The sequence below is a fragment of the Danaus plexippus genome, chromosome 15, assembly GCF_018135715.1.
Source record: "Danaus plexippus chromosome 15, MEX_DaPlex, whole genome shotgun sequence".
In the NCBI taxonomy this organism is placed as follows: domain Eukaryota; kingdom Metazoa; phylum Arthropoda; class Insecta; order Lepidoptera; family Nymphalidae; genus Danaus; species Danaus plexippus.
The window spans coordinates 6,380,957-6,400,825 of NC_083547.1; the positions used below are offsets into that span (position 1 = coordinate 6,380,957).

The 19,869-nt window shown below is 31.3% G+C and overlaps 1 protein-coding gene across 1 annotated transcript in view; it reads right to left on the reverse strand.

Moving 5' to 3' along the window:
- LOC116766524 (eye-specific diacylglycerol kinase) overlaps nucleotides 1-19,869 on the reverse strand; it is a 90,302-nt gene that overhangs the window by 19,312 nt on the left and 51,121 nt on the right. The window contains 1 exon segment of the mRNA XM_061522682.1: nucleotides 646-784. Within this exon segment, the coding sequence (XP_061378666.1) occupies nucleotides 646-784 (139 nt within the window).

Below are 19,869 nucleotides of genomic sequence, written 5' to 3' on the forward strand. Positions count from 1 at the left end.
TCTATTCCACGGATGACAGTAAATTGTTAACCTACATCGACTCCACTGAAATTACTCTAAAATTTTTATTAACGTTGTTTCCAAACGTCATTATAAAAAATAAAAATAGTCAATTTAATTTGGAGTAGATGTAATGTTCACTAATTGATTATAATAACTAATGTTAAATTTAATTAACGTTATACGAAAGCCAATTACTGAGAATTAAAACTAATTTGCAAAACGTATTGGTCAATAGCGGGTTCCTTCCCATTGGGGATAATTAACTAATTTTATAAATACGTGGGGGTTAAATAATGTGTAATTATAATTTTCTATCGTCTCATTTATTTAAGTGTTTAATACATTAATAAACGTATACAAATCAAGTCGAATGTAATCGTTATGAAATACCTACTATTTCTTATTAGGTTCAATTGATAGTAAAAATTTACATAAGATAAAAATTGTATACTATTAAGATTAATAATTTATATATTTTATATTTATTTCTATTGAAAATCAATAATCAATATCGTTTACTGTACTTGAAGGTGCTTCACAGTTTTAACATTCTTAAAACTTACATTTACTGATACAATTTCCAGAGATATTTCAAACGTTTTTGTGTTATACTCTTGACAGGTTATTACAGAACCAACCTACCTGACATTCAGTGTCGCCAACATAACAACAGTCCCCGGAAACTGAAGTGGGGGCCCATAGATGTTCGCCACTGATGGCGGAGTCACTCCAGTCTGGTGTCGAGCGAAGAACGCGCGCTCCACCCGGTTCACTAGTGCGTCTGTCGACAATAAATACAATGACAACAAATGAAAACAAAGTCTATAATTACTACAAACATTGATGCATTGAATATATGACACAGATGTTTGATTTAAACAAACATAAAACAAGTGATAAAAAAATAACTGAACGCAACCAGATTTTTTGCAATTTGATCCGTTTTCATAAATGTATAAAGTTTATCACTTGTCTTTCATATTTATGAGTCTGAAACATTCATTCTAAAGATAATTTTGATACCTTTTCTTGTATATCAATCATTATAATAATGTTATCGCTGATAAACTAATCAGCTGATCTGGTTATGACTCACTTGGTTGAAATGATACAACATAAAATTTAGGACAGAAAGATTCAGTCTTAGTGCATTTATCTTCAGAACTAAAATCAGCACATAAAAAAAAATATATTTTCACATCCATTGAACGTAAACCATTCGTGAATTGTTGTATTAGATAATGTTATTTAATATTTTTTTAAAGGCGGAGTATTTACCCATTTGTGCTAGAATACATGTGTCAATTATTTTGACAGTTCCCAAAAGTGTTTAACAATATTACGATGGAGTATTTATATCCTTATAGGTAGTAGACATTTATAAAATCATAGACAGTTTCACATTAATTTTGGTTGCAAATATTCGAGTTGTATGATATAAAGTACTACGCAACCTCGCTTATTAATTTAAACTCGTGGGTTTGAACCCTCTCATAACGTATTTATGTTTTAACAGTGAGTTATGAGGATTTGGTTATTTTACTATTTTTAACGGCCCTTTACGTTTGTTCGAACGATTTTCATATTATTATGTGATTTGTTTAATTTAAAAAGAAATGGTAATACCTACTTCATGAATAAAAGATATAAATAAGTCCTAAGTAAACGAATACACGAACGCTAAATAAATGTAGTATAAAATTTTATTTAAATTACTTTTATGTCATTATGTGTCGGAATGCTTGCGTGTCTTTTATAATTTAAATTTTTTAAAACAATATTCAAATAAATACTTTTTACACGAATGATATTCCACAGAAGTGTTTTAAATAAATAGAACAATTTGAAATCATTCCAAATTCTTTTTATTTCTTTTATTTTCTTCACCAAATTCCTCATTCCTTCATTTGGCATGATATAAGCCGCTCACAATAAAATTGTATAAAAAATTCAAAAGTGTTTTTAAAGCTTAAACAGTATATAGAAAAATTAATAGAATTTTCATCATCTGAATTGTTTTAAGAGACATATTTTACAAGATATATTGAAAATGGACTGCGCACACTGTAAGAGAACGATGGAAGGATGTGCCTCGATAAAATGCAGCCGCTGTAATTCTCAATTCCACCTGGAGTGCGTGAGCAGTGAGCATCTAGTGCCGAGTTCGAACAGCTGGCGTTGCTGTAAGTGTGAAATGTGCTACCCCGCAGCATTAGCGACCCAGGTGTTAGATTCGGCGGTCCGAGCCTAAAAATGTGACTGTAGTGACCTCAAAATTTTAATAGACGTCTTTGGAGTGTTCAAATTCTTTTATTTCAGTAGCATTTATCTTGTCTAGTGCAAATTTATATTTACGCAGTCAGTAATTTAAATAATATAAACTCATACAAATTTTACTTACTCTTTTTACTCGTGTAGTACAAACCCCTAAAAATTAACTTTTTTTTTGCCTCGACTACATTTTTTAGTACTGTTTTTTCGGGTCTACTTGGACTATTTAATTTTACATTTTCCCGAGGTTTCGTTTAAAGCAACCGTGATCACGGACAGTCGAGATGGTATGCAGACTTGCATTGTTTTCGTTAGCATGCAATAACTAAATAGTTGAAATTAAGACCAGTTTACCTTGTAAACTACACTGAAAGCCCAGAGCCGCTTAAGTATGCAGAAATGCAATTACTGAGATTGTTGTATTTGTCGAGTGAGAATCTAAGTTAAAATTTAATGTTCACCACGTAATCTCAAAGATATAGAACTGCTTTTCGGTAAGTAGAAGTATATGGAAAAATGTTGCATAGACTAAATATAGTCTGAAGTCAATGAAAGTGAATACATCAAGGTAAAGCCTAACAATCCTCTGGATATCATCTACTATTAAACTGTTTTTCGTACATCCTCTACCCGAGATGTGTAACTGTGGAACTCGCTCCCGATTTTCTATTTAGTGTCTTAAGTGCACTTTCCTTAAATTCTCGACTTAAAAAACATCTTTTCTTACTTATCTTCTGGTCCATTTTTTATTATTTGGCACTAAACTGACATTTATTTTTGGTATATGTATGCATACTTTCTATTTTCATTTGTATGCTTATTTAAGCATCTTTTTTCTGCTGCTAATACGTATCTTTATCGTTATTTCTGCACTTATCTATGAAAGGGTTTCTGGTGACAATCTCTAAGAGATGTTATCATCCTGTATACATCATATTTCTTAAAATATTGTAATTACTGTTTTTGGTACATCAATATATAAACAAATGAATAAAGTATGTAATATCAATTTACCAAGAGCTCTTGGCTTCATCTTTCTTTTATAACATCTGTATAATGGAAATGCGGCGACAAATGGGAGCCGCTTGCTTTATTACTTGCGATTGACGTGCAGGTTGGGCTTGTTTTTGAATAATTCACGTTTGCTAAAGCTGGTGACTAGTCAGTATTTGAAACGAATTCTGCACCATTTTTACTTATTTTTTCTTCTTATTACTAACCGACTCTATGACATGTTAATATCATGGCCCCTTACAGGCAGATTTTCCTCGGGTACCGTCGATTTCAGACATAAATTGATTTTGTATTTCGCTTTGTAATTTTGTTCAAGATGTTGAATATGAGAATGGTGTTTTTGAGATCAAATTTGCAACTGTGGTGGTAATTAAGTTAATTAAATGGGATGCTCGGATAATTAACTGACGTGTCTTTAGCGTGAATACCGGCAATTTGAATTGAACGTGTATTTAGTTTTGTACGTAGTTCGTTTCACATGTAAATTGTGAGTGCTTGAAGTCTACTGGCATATTCCCTTAGAAATGCAACTTTACTAATCTTATCCCGCTATAAATTTTAAGTTCAAGTTATGAGCCAGGTTTATGGCCTCGTCATATTGGGAGTCTAGGTACGCTTTGGAACTCCTATTTACATAGTAATGTTTTCATTTTGGATCAAAAGTTACAACTTAAGCATCCCTTAATAGAGGAACTACACGACGGAAACTTTAGTCATGAGCTAAAATGTAAAATTGCTTTAACCTGCATGTTACCCCACGTTAACGAGGTTTTCTTATTTGTCAATAAAGTCCTAACTTGTTCTATTGTGGACAACAAAGGTTTCCTGAAATTGTTAGTACGTTTGCTCATGGCTTTTTAAATTTTACGCGTTTAATAGATTAAATTCGTGACTAGAACTACTATAATGTATATTTAACAATATGAACGAAATTCAATGACAAAAAAAACAGGAAAACGTTGATTATGGGTACTTTAACGCCCAGTTTCACAAAGCTGTTAAATCTAAGAGGCATATACTAACGAACCTTCAAAAAATATAATTGTTTGTCACAATATTTACTCCCACGGTAAAAAATTCACAAGGCGTTATAAATGACTTTATAAGACGACCAAATTGAAGTTATAGTGTTTAATACATGTTTGCTATGATGCACCACCCTTATCCCTTAATCGTACATATCCCTCGATACGTCACTTGTTAGCTAATGCGACCAAATTTTATATATCGTTGATTGCATACATTTGGCACACAAAAGGTTTCTTTTCAGTTTACTAGGTGTAACCTGCCAAAATTATCAATTTATTGGCATAAATTGTGATCAAGTTATGAGTGATGAAAAGAGTACCTAATTTGCAATGTCATAGAAAAGCCGGGGGCACAATTTTTGATCATATGATAAAAATTTCATTCACCTTATAAATACCATAAAAAAATTTGAAAATGACAAATCTGATTAGATGCTGTTACTATGGCTACAAAAAATCAGGGGTGGGATTGGGCATTTGAGTTTCGACAATACAATATAGATTAACAGTTCGTTAGCCATTTGACCTCTAGAGGCAGGCATTAATATTAATATCTTGTTAAGACATTTAAACAGACATTCCTCAGACGAGCCATCAAACGCCTTAACAAGACGTTATTTATTTAACATGGATCGGTGAAACTGGGTCTAAAATATTTTAACTAAATATTCCATGATTATTGATCTGGAAAAAAGTCGCCAATGTTTCTTTGTGTAAGTGTGACTTAGGAGTTATATTTGATGTTACTAAACAATAATTTAAATACGCCTCGAGAGACTTTCCAAATGCCAACGTGAGTTGTCATTCCTTCAGTTGTTTTTAATGATCATCTTGTCATTTGAAATATATGTGAAAAGCTTTGAGAAACTGAACCCTCATGATATTTTCAATTTTAACCCTTGTCTGTAACATCTGCGACACGGCTTAAGGTTATCATATTATTTTTGGTGAAAACGAAACTCCGCCCCAATATTATTTCAACCGACATCTTGTTTTCCACAATTGTTTGATTCTTTTTCTTTGGAATAAGATTGAACACGTTTTTGATATCCTATAAGAAATGTGATAACGAAAGGGTATTAAATGTTTAATAGTGCAAAATATATTAAGTTGAAGAATTCGAAACTAAAGAATTCTTTAGAAAGTAAGTTATATGTTATGAATAACCACGATGCGATACTTAATAGCGTCTCATGTGCCTTTCGTATGGGATTTCATTTACGTTATTAATTTGAAAAAATTAATGGAGAGGGTCATTAAACAAACGTAAGTACATTTCGATAGGGTATGTATAGGACTAATGAGTCCATTAAAGTTTCGGAAAACCGCTTGCTCACGTCAAGAGGGAATTCCAAGTCAAGCAGAGGACGTAGGCTGGTGTTTGTTTGTATTATTTAATTGGTGAAATAAGCAGCAATACTGTAACCCTTAATCAGGCATACTACTATTCATCGACCACCTAGGTAATTTGAGTTTATAGTGTCTTTGTCTTTTTTTTTTAAATCACAAAACCTTTATTTGATTACCAATGTCTGTATCTTTTGTATGAAGCTAAACATTTTTTTACAAAAAAAAATAATTTTAAGAAAAATCATTCAAAGAATGTGGTGATTACATGCCCTATACCCGTCTGGCGGTAGTATGATATGAAAACTGTTTCCATTATACAAGAGATGATTTTGAAACAAAAATATGATTTTATAGCAAAAATGATATTCTATGTTTTTTAAAACAAAAATAACATTCTACATTTAGTTATTTTTCACAAAAATAACATTGTCTAGAACTCATTCAATCATCAATTCATTCTTTTAACGTACTTAGAAGGCAGCCCTAGTAGATTCTTTTCAATCTTGGTTAGGTAGAGAGGAGCTGGGACGGTGGAGGTGAGCGTTTAACGCGCGTTAGATAGGGGCCCCTTAACCTATACCTGGGTCGCAAGTACAAGGCACTGTTGAAGCTCTTCTCCCTACAACGCTATGGACCCGGCACCCACATGGTGGATCCTTTGAATGCTAGAAGTTTCTTCTCTTCTAGTAGCGTAAAAACAAATTATTAAAAAATATTAACCATTGATAAAAAAAAAAATACCGCCACAGTTTTCATAAAACATTTCATTTATTGCCGCTGTACGACTTGGACAAAAAAAAAATCCGTTAAAGGAGCATATTCCAAAGATCTATCAATTTGTGTTGTTTTCATCCGATATTGATATATCCATTTGAGGCAAAACGTCAATATATATATTTAAAATCGGCGTAATAAGAATTAAATCTAAGGTATGTTTAAACGCCAAACTTCTAAAAATCAACCGTCTAAAATGTTTAATCGCCAGTGCACATGAGGCCTGATTAAAGTGTTAAAACTAAATAACCTGAAGATTTTACAAATTCTAAGTCCAGGAAAATGTTACTTTAAAGGCTGTCTGTGTTAGAATTTCACAAAAATGTTGTTCCGACCTCTATTCCAAATGATGTATGATGTAAAATTTACTGTGGTTTGACGTTTGGAAGAGCAGTTCAACATGTTATGTTGGAGATGTCATGACATGTCACTACATATCATGTTTTATACGATGTTTATATAGGATTATATATATATTTAGTATGGCATTTGTTAGTTATTAATCCATTAACATTTTGTATAAACCTGTGGTTTTATCCGAATGTATGTTAAAGGCTTCATCTAAAGCTTTATTTACACATCGCTTGTTTCGGTTTTAATAACTGTAGAGTTGAAATAAGTCGAGAGTAATTGTTACAGGATGTGTGGAATGTTGCTGGCTTTTAACATTAATAAACATTTATTAAAATATTTTTACAAGCTGTATATAAATTTACAACTTTTGTTTTACTAAAATCATTTAAACAAAAATGCCATTGTTGAAATGAGTAATTTCATCCTGTCTATTTGTATAAATTTAATCTAATAGCTCTAGATACACTATCAGCCAGTAATGACTTTTATCCGCGCTTTAAGTAGGGATTACGCCTTTATATATGTAGTAGATGGCAATTGCGGTTTAATTTTGAAATGCTTGCAAGCGATAGAGAAAAATAGTGCAAACCCTGTTAGTTTTAATTACCCAGTGTCGCTGGCTGAAGTATAATAAAATCGTTTTATTGCACCTTTATCGTTGACTTTATGCCCCGGTTTATAAGAAACTTAGTTTTCTTCGAAAACTAATACTAAAGTATTTCACAATTGTAGTAATTTCTAATATCCCAAGCTTATCGGTAGTTTATATATACTTAGCAGCATCCATAATACACTAAAAAAATATAAATGTAAACAGAGTTAAGATTAGCTTCCGATGAAAAGCATAATATCTCAGTTCTCAATAAAAACCTATTCACTCTTTCTTGAAGATCACTAAATTGTAAGTGGGAGGTCATATAAAATCGGCAATTCTTTCAATGTTTTGCTGTGCACTTTAGAAAGCAGGAAATGTATCGCTTCATCCGTATGCTATGAAGATTGGTCGTCCGATGGTAAAAATGTGGAGGTATTAAATATATTTTGTACATCCTGTGCACTCTCCCAAAGTGTAAACTATCGAGAGGCTGAATATTTTACGTTTGTGATATCGAGGCTTGGTTTTAACCATATCGGAGTCGCATACGCCTTTTGGCATTTCTCATAGGGTATTAATAAAGTATTATATATTGAATAACTGTTATTATTAATCTAATTTCAGAAAACAAATACGATCCCATTATGTAGCAAGACCAATAAGCATCAATTAATAGCCCAGAATTTGTTAAAGCTGGTGGGGGAAGCGGCTGAATATAGTCTGCTTAGGGGTGGGACAGTTGGCACAACTTGGTAGAGGCCTACGTTTCACCAGTTTTCGGTGACTCGAATGGATTCCAGAAGATTGGTCTTATTTAAAATATTACCTATTTAATTTTATGTCAAATTTCCTTTCATGGGTGTAGATCAGATCTCTGGCTCAATTTTTGTTAACCCGTTTGGCGAAAATAAGAATATTCATGTCAGAAAGTTACTTTTTCTTATATTACCCAAAGGGGCAAACTGGCGGGCGGTCTACCTGATGGAAAGTAGTCACCGTCGCCCGTGCACATCTGCAACATAAGGGGTGTTGTGGCTGCGTTGCCGGAAAACGCTTACTAATACTTCACTGCTTGTTTTTTGTTTATGTAAATTTATTCGATGTATTTGAGTTGAAGGTATTCTTTTGCTAGAAGTTGCTGTTCCGTTGCAGATTAATGTTATTAGAAAAGTTTGCTTTTTATATTGTAAGGAACTTCTATTACTGTAATTTATCTTGAAGCTGCATTAAATAAAAACCTCTTTACGACTTGGTTTTAGGAGGATTCAGAAAATAAATTATATCGACACTTGTCAAAGTGAATAATGTGATTCAACTTGGTTGTCGCATTATGAGAATTTTCCTATAACTTGATTTTGGCAGTAATGGCTGTTAGTTCTATTTTTTGGATTCTTTTGTCAAATTATTCCTTTCAGCCAGAGCTCTGATTAATGAGAACGACAAGCGTAAAAGAATAGTTATTATTGACTTTACTATGTAACTTCTTGAAAATTATAGGAAATTTAAGCTTTGTTCTTTTTTATGACCATCGATTGAAAGACGAAGCAAAAATTCTTATTTTAAAAAGTCACATTATATGAACATTGGAAAAAACTCAAGTATTTACTATATACTTGTTTTTGTTTCACAAATTTTATATTAAAATATATATTCAACGACTCTAATCAATTACATGGAATCAAAGGGAAATAGCTAGAAAAATGTCGTCTAAATTGTTACTCAGTATGCTGACGGTAAAGGTTTAAAGCGCAGAGCAACTTTGTTTTGTCATTCTCTGTGAAGTCAACTGCAGAGTTTCGATAACGGTTGGAAATCGCTTTTCTAAATTATCTGTGTGCAAAGATTCCCTAAACAGATTGTTCTGTAGTTAAATTGCTTACGATAATTATGTTTTGCCAACTTAGATATCTTAAAACTTTTTGTTTCAACTAACTTCCTTAACTGGTTAGCTGAAAAGGACTCATTGACTTATTGTTTTTTTTTTAAATCCTTATTGATTCAAGTTAGACATACAGCAATCATCAAAAAAATGTGAACTAACGAGATTTGCTTAATTTTTAAAACGATAATTAGTGATTGAATTCCATTCAAAAAGCTCAAAGGCCTGGTATGAACCCACTTCGCCGATATTTTACAAAGATATTTTCAACATATTTCTTTCAAATCTTAATGGGTTTTGAACGTTCATATTCTAACGAATACCTTTTGATCTATCATATTTTATTTGGGTAAATGATTATTCTATAAATATCAGAAATCTAACAGATACGTCGGCAAATTTGGTATTTTATGTATTTTTAAGAGTACCTACATCATAGACACAAACATTTTAATGTTTTTTTTTTTGTTTCATCTTAGATATATTACTAAAAACGCTTAGATCCGACTCTAAAGACCGGTTCGTTAAAGTAATGCCAACGCATTAGTACAAGGTTAGGGTATGCGATTAAGGTTTAGGTACAATATAAGCCCGGATACCAATTAAAAGCGTTTGGATTATCTTCCAAGAATAAGATAAAAAACCCTAAAGTTATTTTTTGTTTGTTTTCTTTGTTTCACTCATATTTTTTATAATATAATTTCATTTTTGATAATTGCTTCGAATTGACGTGAATTTTAACGGCTTTGTATAGAAAACAACGCTCGGAGCATTTTGAATTTTAATAATATTAATTCGCAATATTACAAAAACGCGTTAAAAATATTTAATAATACATCTTAAAAATTTTCACTATGGCGTCCTGGTGGCAGTCTACATAAGAATACAAGTAAAAGATAATGTGTTTCCGATCTTAGCATATTTTCTAAGTAGAGTTCTCTTAGCTTATCAATTAACATATAAATATTAACTATTGTTATGTAAAGTCCACAATTAAAAAGTTATGAGGTATAAATAATTAAACAAGTTTTGTTACCCTCATTAAGTTGTTTTTGTTGAGTTAATATTTACAACTAAATGACGCATTTAAATGTTTTATGTGAAAAAGTACTCGTTATATTATTCATATGGCTATCATAATAATATTTTCTTTCTTAGTGGTGCATAGATTAAAAACATTAACACTTTTTTATGTCAATACTTAATGTCAAACCAAATTCTAACTGGTATATGGCAATATTCATATTATATAAATATATATAATTTATAAACAAAATGTTCTTTTAACAGAGTCCTTTATAAAACCTACATATAATACGATCTCATTTACGATTTTAATTATAAATCTGATATAATCTATGGAATTTGAAATTATCTTAATGCAAGTGCGGTTTACCTGCGGTTGGCGGGTAATTTGATGTGATGTTGCATGTAGGTGTTACATGCCATGAAAATATTATTCGATAAATAAACATCACAACTTTTTTTATTCAGTCGAATCTGTAAAAATGTTTTCCTAATCCGTTGCGATTTCCCGTCAATTAATTGTAACCTTTAGAAGTTACGAGAAAATTCTATTGTTCGTTACTTGTCGGTTGAGTTGTACGTAAAACTTTATTAAATTTTTTTGAATAATTCGTCGGTGTTCTCCTCATAAATAAACTTTGAAATAATTGCTATACCAGGTAGGTATATTACCTTTATTGAAAATATATAATTTCATAAATGACCTTAAATTTTTTGTTCCGACAGCGACGGTTATTAAATAAATTACGCTATCGAACGAAAATCTTCAATCGTCTGATTTGATTTATCCCTACTTTCAACTTTTGGAGGTCAAAAAAATGTCTCTTTAAAAAAAAAAAGATTTTCGTATAATGTTATATAAATACTTTTCAGACAGTGCCTAAAACAGGATAAAGATAAAAAATGTATGTTTTAAAATCAGTTGTTAATACTTACAACTATAAAATAATTGATCATCTAAATAAACTATTAAATAAATGGTCATCGTATAAAAAAAATATTACATGAATGGCTTAGTAATAACAATAGTGTCATTCATATACTATATATACTTTATTCTAATATATGACTTATATGAATGTAAAGAAAGAAAATAATATGACGTTATTTATACAAATATATAAAATTTTTATCTTATACTTAAAACAAGGCGTGTAATTTTTTTCTTTATTCTTTTACACCTGAGTTAATAATAAATGATTTGTAATAAAAAACTTGTTTCCGTTGTTATTTAAATGGCCATTAAAAACGATTAAACAATAACATTCAACAGGGAATGGGAAACTCAATGGAGTTTACGCCACAAAAGGCAAATACACGGTTTGAAAGAAACGTAATCATGGTCATGGCATCGTTGTCGAATATGAGCCTTATAGTCATAGGAATAGGGTTTCCGGTTGTTAGCCGTGGAACCAGTGACCCGTGCTGTTGTCACAAGCGACGCGTTACGGTAGCTGAGCGAAAACGTTAAGCGACTGTTCCATTCAGTTGCCGGTACCGAACGTATTATAAATGGGAATGATTTCGCTACTAGACCTGAAGCTAAACTTAAAAATGTTTATTTAACTTATAATTTATCGATATGAATTCAAAGAGATTTATATCACAATTAGAATCAAAAATACGTCGAATATTTTGATGATTTGAATCTACAACCTCCAGAGCACAGGGCACCAGTTATTTACCTAAAAGCAATAATATATAACTTAAATCGACAAAATCAGATTGCTTCATGTTGCAAAAGACGTTGCGAGTTTCAAATCCTGCTATTGTTGTTTATTTATTTTTCATTCTCTACTTGTATTTGAAATAAAACCAGTTTTAATTATTATGTAATATCTTCAGTTTTGAAAGCATTGCATATTAAAAATCTCAAAATTTTAAGTATACAGTGTATCTACGTATGTTTTAGGAAAGGCCTATCGTAAAAAAATAAGTCATTATCCTTGGCCTTTTATAAATATTATAATTTTTATTATACATAAAAAAAATTCGTACCAGCGTACTTCTTTAACGCATTATTATAAAAACAACATAATTAATAAAAATAAAATTTACATTAATATAAAGGAAGAAATGTGTTACATTTACTAACAATTAAATTTCCTCAAAAATTTTTCTACATTGACACTTGATTTCTGAGGATTGGGTCTTTTGAAGTTATATTTAGATATTGTTTTCAAAATAATATCGTATAAGCGGGTTCATGCGTCCACGAGGAAGGGTGAAGTAAAGTGAGGTCGGTTGGACCTTCAGCCGCCGGTACAGGCTTTCCGCGTGTAAAGGATAATTGCCATAATAACAGCACACGACATTATTACCGATTTCATAATAAGAAGATTTTACTTTTCATATGAAACAACGATCACCATAAGACGATTACGATCGGAATAACTCAACTCCGGGTTCAAATGATACAGTTTTAATCAAAAATGTTACTTCTTGAAGTTTATACCTCATCAAAAAACAAAATTAAAATCTGTCGATCGTACGCGAGTTTTTAAAGTATACATACAAAGCAGAACTTGCCACTTTGAAGCCAATTACGAGCGTACGAGTACTTCAAATGATATCGTACAAAACTGTCGACGATTATGACAACTTTATAATAATTTAATGTCATTCGTTATGCGAGAATTATTTACAAGAAATATCACGTAGTACAAAGAAATGACTTCCAATGTGTATAATTTACCAACGAATTTCGTGATGTCATTAAATATATCAGAGTTTTGGCACGGTTTATAAATTAAGCGATTATGTGGTTGTTGATATTATTTTTAAACATTCTCCGGATTCCTCTGTAACTTTTTCTATGTAGAATATTTTTTATAGGTAGTAATATTTGAAAGACTTAAAAGACTACACAAAAAAGTCCATGTAGATAACGAAAGTTTATAAATTTATTAGATATTTTTAATACACAATGTATATATTTCGTTGAAATAAAAACCTTGAATCACAACATATTAGTGTTTGTATGTAATGTTAGCGTAAATTAAAAAAACAAATCAAATGTACCAACAACATAAATACAACAACGCTTGTTTGAATTTAACACGAGCACATAAGAAAAGAATTACTTAGATATGTGAATAATCAGTACCCAATAATAAACGACGATAATCAAACAACACGAGATGGAAATAAATTCTGCTTAAGATATTAAATAAAATGACGTAAACGCCTTTAAAGATGCAAATAATACTGCAACAATTGTATAGCAAAACAATACTACAAACAATTCTTACAAATCAATCATTCAATTAATCTCATCTAGCGTTTATCACTGATAGCACACCCACGTGTTTTAGAGACGATAATTCGATGGCAAACCGTCTCATACAACATACCTCTTTTTTAGTTTGCGTTTTCTTCTTCTGAGATTCGGACACTTTTTGAACACAGAAAATGATACACCCAAGGAAACCCATTATCACTATTTTATATATCACAGAGAAACAAATGACAGGTGCGATTGAGGCGAACGGCCTGACTAAGCGGCGAGCAGCTAGCAATCGGAGTCTGAGGCAGTGGTACATGACAAACGTCATCATAAACTAGCCACAGAACATCTAGCGCATCAGCGGGCAAGTATTAAAACAATGCCCATAACGAAATGTCAATGTACATCGCGCAAATTGGATCTGTTTATTAAGTCATGCAAACAATTACTGTTAAATTCCTGAGTGCCATTTAAAATTGTTCATAACCATTGCAAATTTCTTTAATGGATGTTCGCTTACTTTTAATGTTGTTCAATTGTCAAATCCTAAATCTGTTCCTAATAATATCGAAACAACATATATACATACGTATATGTATAAAATAATAAAAACATAGCAGTGATCTAATAATGTATAATTTGATAAATATTTCACACTAGAATGCTATAAACTTGTTACAAAATTTCTAATTTACTAATATTTTGCGAAAAATCTTGTCTTCCAGCTATAACGGTGATAGGATTCATAAATTCAAGGTCTCGATAATGTCATGGAACTCAATGGACCCTGGCGACTGCCGTCAGTTTGTGCATGCAATATTGTAAGACCTCACAATAATATAGATTACGTTTAAGAGTTGCATCACCTTGATTTACTTTAAAAGTAGGTACTAAAGGATGAGTCACCGACCGCCTACAGTCTAAGAAATAGTGATTTCTCTCTTCCAAGACTCCTAATATGTAGAACTTTCAAAAGACGATTTTTATTAACGAAACGCTAGCGAGCTGTTTATTTAAAAATATAATCTGAAGTATAAATATAAAAGACTAATAATTTAGACAAATGAAGCGGAGAGAAATAATTAGTCTATTAATAAACTATCTCGCTCTGATAGCAGTGATCTTAAGGCTATGCGCTACGGATGTGAAGGCAAGTAGGATCACTTTAATAATGCCACATTGGTGTATGAATGCATTTATGCAGGTAACCTTTACTAGACCTTGCATCCATATATAAATGCTTAGCATTAATTAATTTTACATATAAGTGAAAAGAACAAATAACGATTTCGAAAATATGTCAAACATGAAGTCTCTGATATTTTTATGTTATGTGGCAGATGAAATGTAGCATAATAAAAAAAAATGAAGTAAGCCACACCTATATTAAAAAAAAAAAACAAAAACAATAATGTCAATGTCATAATATCTTAATTGTTGATTTTATTGCACTAGAAATTTTCAACTGAACTACACGCTCATGATCGTCTCAACGTAGTAGGTCATAAATAAATATGTACATATTATTTATACTCGCGACTTGGGGAGCATATTAAAAAAACTAAACTTACTTTCCACTAACAAATATTTTTATTCGATGTGGTATATAAAACATATTAAAAAAAATATTTTTATAATGTCAATGGTTTAAATTGAGAACAAGCACATGTTTTATTGTAAATTCTTATTGTCAGGGTCTTATGCAGAAATGCCATTTCAAAAACCAGAGCACAAAGATTGTGCTAGACGGAAAATTTATTTACTGTGAACCGTAATAGCCACAAGTGTGGAACGACGTCGCAACCACGCCGCTTTTAAAAATTGTGTTCATTTTAGTACAACCAATGTCACGAAATCCACTAATCTAACATAACAATTAATATTAGCTCTTAGCTATATTTTGAATCGTCAACTCAAAGCTGATAATCAATATTTTTATAACACATAATTATATAAGTATAAAAATAAATAAAAAACTATTTTTTAATACATCTAATTATTGATCAACTTGTTATAATTTTTAATGAAAAAAAAACAAGAAGAAGACAATAACTAAATTCTATTAAATGAATAAAATACCTACGCTTTAATTATCATTTAAAGATAACAAGCACTCGTGAAGCACTGAATCCAGTGCTTGAACTATGAAAAAAATGTATATATAATATATTTATTCTAAAGATCTAAAACTCTTTACTGCTATATAAAACAAAGTTTCTTAGTTATTGTTAATAAAACAAACACTACCAGAAAAATTGCTAGTACATAATCTGCAAAACCTAGAATACTATAGCAATTATCGCCACGAGTACCTACTAGCCTGAGTCTGACTTATAACTATTTTAAACTAATCGATTTGATAAAAAGACAGCGTTACTTCGTGATGTCAGTTATGTCACTTTTAATCAATGTTAATAATTTAACCAAACGAATGACGTCATTAATTTAAATATAAAGTAAGTAAAAATAAAGTCTTTAACCAACTAACTGTTTATCTCTCAGTATATAAATTGTTAAAACTGGGTTTAAGAATACAAGTAAGTTTTTGTATTTGTATTTAAATTTCGAGGTTCATTGTCATTTCACTAGGATGTGGAGTTTTTATCGATAAATGAGATAAATAAAAATCGGCATACAAAATATTTTTATTCAAACAAATGGTTATTACAGGAAAAAAACTCCAATTTAGATAGCTAATCGCAATCAAATATTTCTGGCATTCTGGACAATAATATATTTGTAACTAAGTGTTATTAAAAATGTAAAATAAAATAATTGTGTACATATATCACAATAGAAACAGAAAAAATATTTTTTCTATTTGATATTGTTTCAATATATTTAAATAATGCAAATAGAAAATTAAAAAAAAAATCCTCAAATGGTCAAATGACAAATACTGAAAAACAAAAATTTTAAAACAGTAGATATAAACCCAGAGACAGAAAAAAAAATTCAAGTTCCCCTTTTTTAATCTATCAGATAAAACGAGTAAATGAATATAACAAAAATCTATCGATGTTCTTAAAGTTATAAATAGTTATGTTCATTTATTGTTTTTTTTTTTTTTTTGCTAATTAATATTTCTCTGTTTTCCTTGATCGTTAAATCACAAAAGATCAACATTCCCAATCATATCGTAAACATCAATTCGTACACAAATCTTATTTGTATAATAATATTAATGAAAATAGCCTTCATGTTTATAATATTGATAGCGAAAAAACAACATAGCAGCAAACAATTTTCAAGTTAATCGTGAGTAAATAAATCTATAAATGTTTTGGTTCGAACATAGTGTTTTGTCAAAAATATAAAAGATTATTTATTTTGTTGATACTTCGGCATAATCTAATAAATCGTCGCCTATTGTACGATACGAATGTAAAAAATATTTTGATATATTTACATAGCAAGAAAATATTAAATAACTTCGCATAAGAGAGGTCTCACTTATTATAAAAATGATAAACAGCAGATTAATAATCATTTCTTGAAACTGTCCTTTAATTAGCCGACGAAACGAAACCTCTTAGCATTGAATGGATTCACCGTGCGGGTGCCGGGTCCATCGCGTTGCAGGGAGAGGAACTTCAACAGAGCTTAGGACTTGGAACTCAGGTGTAGGTTTAAGAGGCCCCTATCTAACGCGCGATAAACGCTCACCTCCACCGTCCAAGCTCCCCTCTCTACCTAACCAAATTTGAAAAGAACCTACTAACGCTGCCTTTGATGTACGTTCTAAGAATGAATTGATATTAGTTCTGGACAGGCCCAGGTCTTTTAGAAGGTTGTAGAGAGATTTTGCCCTTATATCTCTCGCCCCCAATTCTACCGCGTACAAATCCATGACGAACCTATTTCGAGTGAGTTCGTTTGTGAGCTCGTAATATTTTTTGACCTTGATGGAATTGTCTTTGGGGACGTTGGTTTCCCAAAGAATCAGTCTTGCCGAATAGAAGACTTCAGTACATTCGATCTTGGGCCTTCTTATTTGATCCTAACCCTACTCTGTTATTTTATGCTACTATCATAAATTGCTTATAGAATTGAAGACTTCATTATAGGATTTACCCTGGATATGTCTCTTGAAAACTCTTAGGTGTTTATAGAGCTTCGATGGCCTTTTTAGACTCATCCCAAAACTATTGCCATCCCTGAATAAAGCTGATAAATCAGCCGCTAGCGCGAGCCCCAGCCACAACTTCAACATCTTTATGACGTCTGCATCTAATTTTGACAAAAGGGTTTTATTAATTTAAATGAATAAAACTCGCGAAAGTCTTAGATTTCATTAGGATTTTATTAAAATCATAGACGAGGAAAGGCCAACTTAAACGTGTAGTAAGGTAATTGTCGTAGACCCAAGCTTTTTTGACGTTATTGATCTGTTGACTATCTACCTTGTTAAGATCGTTTAAAAAGCTATCTACTATTCCTTCTAAAGATGGAATACGACCTATATTATCAATCTTACGACCGTAGCCGTAGAAACGCATTGACCGCCTAATGATAATCCCGGATCGTATGAGGTATATCTTGTATTCCGGCTACCGAGACACAGAGAGTGACATTTATTTGGTTTTGTCCTCAATCCATCCGTCCACTTACAGAATTTATCCACTTCATTTAATAGTACTTGACAGTGTTTGGGGTTACGTGTCAGTATTGCAAGATCGTCAGAGAAGGTTAAAATAGATTCTGTGTATTTATTATTCACTTGAAGCGATATCCCCATTTTTTCTCACTGAGAATTAGTTTATTAATTATAATATTAAATACTATTGGAGATAAACACCAACCTTGCAATAGTCCCACATTGCAACACAAAGTTTTTGAAGGGCCTTCTTTAGTTACTATAGAAAACTTTAATTTTGAGTAATATGACGCGATCATATCACTAACTAGGGGTGGAAAGTTGTACCATCTTAGCGCGAATAGCATTAATTCATGTTGTATCGACCCGAACGCGTTCTCTAAGTCTATCTAACAGACTGTAATTTGCCTCTCGCTTTTCCTAGCATCTTTTAAACTCTCCGACAGCAAAGTGTTGTGTTCTAGGCATCCAGAATTCCCGGGTAAAAATCCTTTCTGGTAATTTGGTCTAAAATACTTGTTACTGAGTATGAATCGCGTCATTCTCGTTTGTAGAACTAAGAAAAAGATTTTCGATATAGTATTTGTTAAGGTTATCGGTCTAGTATCTTTCGGATCAGTAACTCGATCTTATTTGGGAATGAGGACAAAAATTGCTTTCCCGAAGCACTCCGGGATTTGCTTCCTTGACCAGATTTTATTTTATATATTTTTGAGACGTTTACGAACCGAATGACATTTTTTAAAGACTATATATAGGCTACCATCGGGCCCCGGTGGAGATTAAGACAAAATTTTTTCTTTACATGACTACTTATTTCCTCTAACATTGGTGGAGTGCCGTGGAAATCGATATGAGGAATTCCAGGTTTTTGTTCGTTGGGATCCGTATACAATCCTACACTTCATATGTGCTCTTCACTTCTGCTCCTACAATTCATAGTAAATTTCGTCAAGAAAAGCTAGCTGGGTTCTTTCTTAAAAATGGTTATCGAATACTCAAAAGGTTTTTTATAAAAATCTACTTCCTGTTTTGCCCGGTCAAAATTATCGCGATATTCTGTCATCGCTCCGATATTCCTTGAATTAATTTTAGGATTGACCTTAACGCCCTAGCTAGTTGTTGATTAAGGTAATTGTCGCCGAGGGCTTTGGCTATACGTAGTTTTTTTATTAATTCCCGTTTTTAAATATTCTGTAATGTAATAATTTTTAAGGATAATTAATACGTAATAATCTAAAATTTTTAGAATAAATAAAAATATTCTAAAAATTTTAGATTATTACTTCTTTAACTAACTTGCAACTTACAATGTTGTAAAAGTCGTTACAGTAAAATTAGTTCTGTTATAAATAATTTCCTTTTCAAAATCAGCATCTTAATATTATTTTTAATGATAGATTATTTTTTACTATCAGATTTTTTTATGAAGCAATAGGATTTTAGTTAAAACACATTGTGATCACTAAAGTACTGCCAGCCTAAGATGATGTAGATCTCTTTATGTTAAAATATAGATATAAAAATGAAATTGAATATAAATAAAAACAATTTGGTATTATATGAAATATATTTGTTCAGGAATTGTCATATGTTATGAGAAACTTTCGATGCTATAGCTTTTAGTAGTTCTGTTTTACAGATGTGTCTGAAAAATATATAACGCTTTTTGTACGTCATATTTTATGATTAATGTGTGATGTTTTTCATTTTGTACACATATGAGAAACAGCATTAAAACTTTATTCAGCC